The sequence below is a fragment of the Pteropus vampyrus genome, unplaced genomic scaffold (genome assembly GCF_000151845.1).
Source record: "Pteropus vampyrus isolate Shadow unplaced genomic scaffold, Pvam_2.0 Scaffold50, whole genome shotgun sequence".
Classification (NCBI taxonomy): domain Eukaryota; kingdom Metazoa; phylum Chordata; class Mammalia; order Chiroptera; family Pteropodidae; genus Pteropus; species Pteropus vampyrus.
In genome coordinates, this window is record NW_011888831.1 from 5,321,532 (window position 1) to 5,328,324 (window position 6,793).

The window sequence follows — 6,793 nt, forward strand, 5'->3', positions numbered from 1 at the left end:
CCTATTGGAAGCCTCCCTAAACTCAGCCCACAAAGCTCTTTCCTTCTTTGAATTCCTGCAGCACAAGTTTCCATCTTACTGTGGGACAGTGGGAGACAGAAAAGCACCTAGAGAGGGCAAGGCGTGGGGTCTGGTTCCAGCCTGCTTCCAGCCCTGGCTGTCCTGCCCACTGGCTGCCTGGTCTTGGACAGGTTACTTAACCCTTTATGCCTCAGCTTTCTGATCTTCAAAACTGTGATAACTTTCCTATCCCATGGAGTACCCTGAAGATCTCCTGAGATAATGCTGTGAGCATCAGCCTAGTGCTGGCTCACAGTCAGCTCTCTGATGTAATCATCATCGTCGTTACTGCCACCTTGCTTTGTTCTCTGGTAGCTTGGCATACATTGATATACTTGTCTTCTAATCTGGCAGTGGATTTCTTGAGGCCAGGCCCCTATGCCCCTTGGAGCAGCCAGCCTGGGCACACTGCAGAAGCACAGTAAGTCCCCCTCCGCTGGCTCTTTTCTATGCATGCGTCCCTCCAGCTGCACTAGGCAGAAATGTCCCCTGCCCAGAAGAGGACTCCAGGCAGAGGAAGCCTGAGGCTCACCTTATGCCATAAAGCAGGATGCTGGGGTGGAACCTCGTCCCAGCTCCTCCTCCAGGCCACTAGCCATGCCAGTGCTCCTCATCCAGGCTGGGACACAGGGACATAGCCCAGAGGAGAGAACACAACCTTCCCTATGCACTCTCAGCAGAGGCGCCTGGGCCTCAGTGTCTTTTTCTGTAAAATGGGGAGGATATGGTTGTTATTTTCCTTGCAGAGCTGTTGCGAGGGTCAGGAGATAAAGTTGGAGAAGGGTCTCCAAGAGCATGTGAGCTGAACATACCTGTCTGCAATTAGTACTGCCATTTGTGTGCCACTAAATGCTGTGCCATCCCCCCACCCCACCCCGCTCCGCCCCAGCCTGGTGCTCCAGATTCCCTGTCACCACTGCCACATCAAGCCAACCCAAAGAGGAAGATTCATATTGAAGCAAATGCCCGCAGCTTAGGAAATGGGGTCCCCCTCACTGTTTTCTGGAGGGGCTGAGCCAGAAGGGGCTTAGAAAGGGGGAAGGGCAACAGGGGCGAGCCTACTTGCCCCTGCCTTTCCTTCAGGCCACCTGAATGTCCCCAAGGACTCCCTACTGCCAGGCCACCTTAACTCCATCCTTGGTGCCTGCTGAAGGGGAGAACTGACTGCCAGAGGCTGGTGCCAATTCCCTTCCTTGGACACGTGGCAGGAAGGGAGGTGGCACGAGCTGTGAGAACAGACTGTCCCGTGGCTCTGTGGGGCCCAGTCTCGTGGGAACGGCTCAATGCAGGCTCTCCCCCTAGCCTGGTCATCCTTGGTGTCTCCGAGGGCACTCACAGGGTAAGTGGGACTGCATAAGGCATGGCACCAGCAAGGTCACCCCCACCTCCTCCCCCTCCCCAATCCATAGGAAGGCCAGTAAGACGGCTCCATGGTTGAGGACTGAGGGCTGCACCTTGGGGAGTTGAGGGCTCGGATACTTCAAAGCCCTCTAGAGGACGCTGGCTCTGATCTGGCCGCTCACAGGCCCAGGTCAGCTGGCAGCAGGAAGGTTTGTGTTTCTTTTAATATCAACTCCCAGGCATTTAACATTCCTCGAAGCTTAAACACAGAAACATTTTCCTTACCAGACTGTGCTTTCAGCTTTGCCAAACATAACCTAGCTTCCTCCCCTTCCCCCACCACCTCCATCTGCTCCTGTCTCCAAGATGTAATGATTTATGGTGTGCTTCCCCGGGGGCTTGTGTGGCTGACAGAAATGAGAAGGAAGAAGCAACCGGGCTGGAAGTCCAGGTGGAATGATACCATGAGCCCTGGAATCCAGGTACTGGAGGGGTCAGGGTCCATGGTGTTCCCTGAGCTAGCTGCTCTGGACATTCTATTAAACTCTTCCACCCCACAGCCACCAATGGTTCCAGGAGCATGGCAGCTGGTCATGCCTCTTGGCTGAGTATCTCCTGAGGCTATACAGGCCAGCCCAGAACTTCTCTGCCCGACCCTCTGGCCAGCTCAGGAATGTGGAGCTGGGCCTCCCACTCCTTATTCCTGCGGGAAGTTGGTTTCCAGGACTGAATTTAGAGAGCCCTCTCTCATCGGCCCCCATTTCCTAAGTATTGAAAAAAATAATGAAGGACCGCCTTCACAAGTAAGGATACAAGAAGCTGGCAGTCTGCAAACTGGAGGAGGGTTCTTACCAGAACCTCATCATACTGGCATCCTGACCTTGGACTACCAGCCTCCAGAACTATGAGAAATAAATTTCTGTTATTTATAAGCCAAAAATTAAAATGAAATAATGAAGGACTGGCTTGTGGTTGCCTGGCTACATCATCTCCCTGGTGACAGTGCTGAAAAATGGGGTGCAGGTCCCACAGCATTAGGAAAAGATATGCTAAGGAACTTGAGGAATCATGAGGCAGATAGCTGGGACCCCACCAAATGGTGCCATCCCGTTCAAACACGAGCCTGAGACAGGTAGGGAGAGCAGAATGCTCATATAGGTCCACAGAGGCAGCGCTATCAAGAATATCCAGGCGAGAGCCAGACACCAAACTCTGCAGCCTTAACAATGCATCAGAGAACAAGCGCTTCCTGCAAAAAGCATCATTCAGCTCTCTGCACCCAGATCCTATCTGGGGCAACTGCTAATAAGCCCAGAGCACCTAATGCCCATGGCTCAGTCACAGTGTATGCCAGTCACTGTTACCCTTGATTTCATGGTCACAGAATCTGCCCCCACACCAGACCACTTGTGTTATAAGCATGAGGCCACACAAGATGCCAGATGGAGTGTGGATGGCTTCATGCCTGCCCACATCTACATCTTCTTGATAGGTAAGTGAATAGCAGCCATTTTAAAAACTGGGAGAATTTCCAGAGAGGCTGCAAACAAGGACCCTTTCCCTACATAAACAGAGTATGAATAAATATAGCTGAGGCATATATGCTCTTCAACTGACTCAGGACCTGCCTCTACCAATATCCACAGAACCCACCCTAAGCCAATAAACTCCAAGGACAGGTGAGTAAGGCCCAGCAACCCTAGCAACAAGTCAGAGACCAGTCCCCAGCAACCAGGCCAGATCGTAAGCCCAAATGCTCCAGCCTAATGGCTCCTATGGCAGACATTGCTAATCAAACATAGCACTCATGGATATATATATCCCATGAATCCTTCTCAACATTGTGTTCCCAGAAAAAGCCACCAGCAGACTAGAGCAGGGATGTGAAAACAAAGGTAGCAGTCATCCCTTCAGTCTACCCTGCAGAAGTGTGAGTGATCCACCTCAGCCAGGTGAGAAAGCCCAAGGAACCAGGCACGCATGGGTGTCTAGGGCTAGAATAAGATGCCATCTCTAGCAGGGGAGGATTGCCACGTTGGGGAACGTTTCTTAAACCAGTTTTGAACCCGAGTCACAAAAGGCCAAGCACCTTAACCAAAAAGGCGAGTAAGAAGGACACCGTCTCAACTGGCACCACCTCTTGGCAGCTCTCCAAGCCTTGCCTTGGTGCCCTGGATGCATCTGGACCCTCACCTGGATCTGCCCTTTGCCCATGATCTTGTCCACGATCTCGTTGTTGTCCTTGTTGACTTTGGTCTTGTCATAGCACTTCTCGTAGCACAGGATCCTGAGGGACTGAGAGCCCTCCAGCTCAATCTCAAACTCCTGGGGGAAGAAGGAACGAGGGTCTTGAACCTCTGAAACTAGGAGACATGGCTTCTTGGAAGGTGGAGTCCCCAACTTTGCAAGGGTGAGTAGGGGGTAAGAAGGGCCCGTGAGGACCACATCACAAGGCATGGAGGAGCTTCCTCACTTTCTGGAGCTCAGAGGCCTCCAAAGCACGGATGAAGTCAAGTCTGGGGCCTGAGCTGAAACCCTGTGTCTGGACACAAACACGAATTCAAAAGCCAAATGAGCAGGGATGGAGGGCAGAGGGGTTAGAGGGCCGGAGCTGGCCCAACCATCCCCAGCCAACAGGACACAAGCACAAGGAGTGGGTTGGGCATGGTCGGTGACAAGCTCGGGGGTTCCCTGCAGGGACACCAGGCCCGTCCACTCACCTCATCCCACTTGGGCTCTGTCGTATCCCGAAATACCCTGGTTTTGGCCTTGCTGACAAAATAGCCAAAGGAATCCACCTCCAGGGTACAGTACAGGTCTGCAGGGGGGACAGGCAGAGACACATCGAATGAGGCCCGAGGCCCAAGAACTTGAGAGGGAAAGGGGTTTAACACATCTGTCCATCCCAACAACCCCGTAGGGTGACTCTGGGTGTTCAACCCCCAGCCCTATGCATCTGGCCCCTTCCACTTCTCTGCCCTCCTCTTAGATGGCCACGCTGACCTCCTCCCTAAATGTGCCCAGCTCTCCCCTATTTGGGCCCTTGCTGTCTCTTTGTCCCTGATCTTTGCCTGGCTGCCTCCTCACCACTGAGGCCTCATGCCACATCTTCAATGACCACACTGACTAAAGGAGTTACCCCCCCTCGCCCCTCCCCCACCAATCCCAGGTTCCTCGATAGGGTGTCACTGGCATTTGAGGTGGGAGTCTCTAAGGGCATTTGGCCTCTGGGGGCTGAAAGCTGGCGTAACCCCTAGTTACTGTGACAACCCAAAATGGGCCCATCCCTCCACCCGCCTCCCTACATTCCAAAAGCTGGGTTTGTTGTTTTCTTCCTAGCACTTAACTTTGACTGAAGTTGTCTTTTCTGTGTGTCTCTTGTGTTCCTTTCCTCCACTACACAACACCCATGGGCAGAAGCCTTGTTATCTTAGCTATCGATGTACTCTTAGTACCAAGAACAGTATGGGAGGGACACAGTGAATGTTGTGAGATGAATAAATGGAGCCCCTACCACCTCCCAGTGCTTCAGGTAACGAAGTGCGGAGGGCTGGGGAGCGGGCTTTCCTTGGTGTTTGCATCGTGGCCTTTAAGGCTGAAAAATCTCCCCTCTACTCTGAGAACCAAGACCAGACCACAGTCCTGGGTGGTAACCACAGGTGATTCTGTAAATCCACATACTCCCTCGGGGGCTCAGACCCTGGAAGTCCCCTCCTAACCCTACCATGGGTGCTGCCAAGGTTGCTTCCCAGGGTAGAGGTGTGAGTCAGGGGTGGCTTTGGGGCACTATGACCAATCCTCCACAGCATAAATTAAGGGGTGAGGGGCAGAGGTCATAGGACGGACGGGCACCTCCGTGAGAATAAAGTGGAGTTGCCCCAAGTTGTCTCTAGCTGGGTGCGACACAGAGTAGCTATAATGGTATCAGAGCACATGGGGAGGTGGTACTGGTTAACAGGTAAACAACATCAACGGCCCGAAGCCAGATTAGGCTGTGGGTCTGAGTGGCTGAGAGGTGGGGTGGGCAGGAGGGCCGTCCCCATTTACTGACTTGGGTGTGTGTAAATCCTCCGTCAAGGGCTAGGGCTAGTTCATAGGGTAACAGGGAGGGCTCTGGAGTCAGACTGAGTTCAAATCCTAGCTCTGCCCAGATCACCAACCTCTCTGCCTTAGTGTTTTCACCAGTAAGCAGGGATAATCATGGTGCCCACATGCTGGGCCTGACTGTGTAGATGAGTTCACTAAGACCAAAAGCCACACTGGAGACTCACAGGTCCTAACCCCCTCAAATCAGAATGACCATTCGAGCAGGTCAGGGGGCCAGGGGAGGGAGGAGGTGAAGACGGTCTGGAGATTTCGTAGCAGCTCACCCCTTGTCTAACCACTTTGATGGGCCTGGTCTCTAAGGCCCATCCCAGCCAACATGAAGCAGAGAGAGAGGAAGGGCAAGACATCTGGGTGCCATGGAGATGGGAGGTGCCTGGCCTAGCTCAGTGGGCCACAGACTTGGGTGGCCGTGACAGCCCTACGGAGTTTACTAACCAGGAATATTACTGGGCAGTGCACACCAGGGGATTCTGTGGTTCTGGGGAGGGCCCAGGAAGCTGCCCCGTGTACAAGCGGCACAGTCTGAGTGGTAAGTGAGATGCTCCTGGCCATACTTAGAGAAATGTGTGGGCTTTGGTAGTGGAAGACATGGATTCTACACCACCTCTGTGACCTGCCTGTGCGACCCTGGGAAAGTCTCTGGAGTTCTCAAGGCCTCAGCTTCTTCGTGTGTAAAACGGGAATGACATCAGTGACCTCAGCGGGATGCCGGAAGGATCAGAGTAGACGATACACCTGAAAAGCCTTTGACCACACCAAGGCATTGTCCACACACTGGCCACATTTGCACTTTCTTCGGCACCTCGTAAGGTACCAGGAAATTAACTACTTCATCCAGCATCTCTGAGCTCCTATTCATCCAAGGATAAAGGAGACGTGGTTCCTGCCCTCTAGAAACTCACAGTGGGAAAGGCAAACTTTAAGCGGCAAAACGGTATGACAGGCGCTGCAACCATGGTTTTCCCTGGGGTGATGGGAACACAGAGAGGGGAGGCCAATTTATACCAGGAACTCAGGCTTCACAGTCAATGTTTATGGAATGGCTGTTTGCACATCAGTGGCATAAGCTCTGCGTGGTACGCTGCAGGAAAGATGCATAGGGCAGGCTTCACCTGCTAGCGAAGAAGAGAAGGGAGTGGGAGGGTGCTGGCTGAGAGGAGTCAGGGGCCCTGAGTTTCTAATCCTGTGTGATGTTAAGCCCTTTTGTCTCTCTGTGACTCAGTTTTCTCATCTGGCAAATGGGGAAAAGCTATTAGTTGTCTAAATGACTCACAAATTCCTAAAG

The 6,793-nt window shown here is 52.8% G+C and overlaps 1 protein-coding gene across 1 annotated transcript in view; it reads right to left on the reverse strand.

Annotated features, from left to right (window-relative positions):
* Positions 1–6,793, reverse strand: part of ABR (active BCR-related) — a 183,969-nt gene that overhangs the window by 34,762 nt on the left and 142,414 nt on the right. Inside the window, exons 16-17 of the mRNA XM_011359903.2 lie at positions 4,122–4,297; positions 3,595–3,726 (exon numbers count right to left, since the gene is read on the reverse strand). Coding sequence (XP_011358205.2) covers positions 3,595–3,726; positions 4,122–4,297 — 308 coding nt within the window. The remainder of the gene's footprint in view (positions 1–3,594; positions 3,727–4,121; positions 4,298–6,793) is intronic.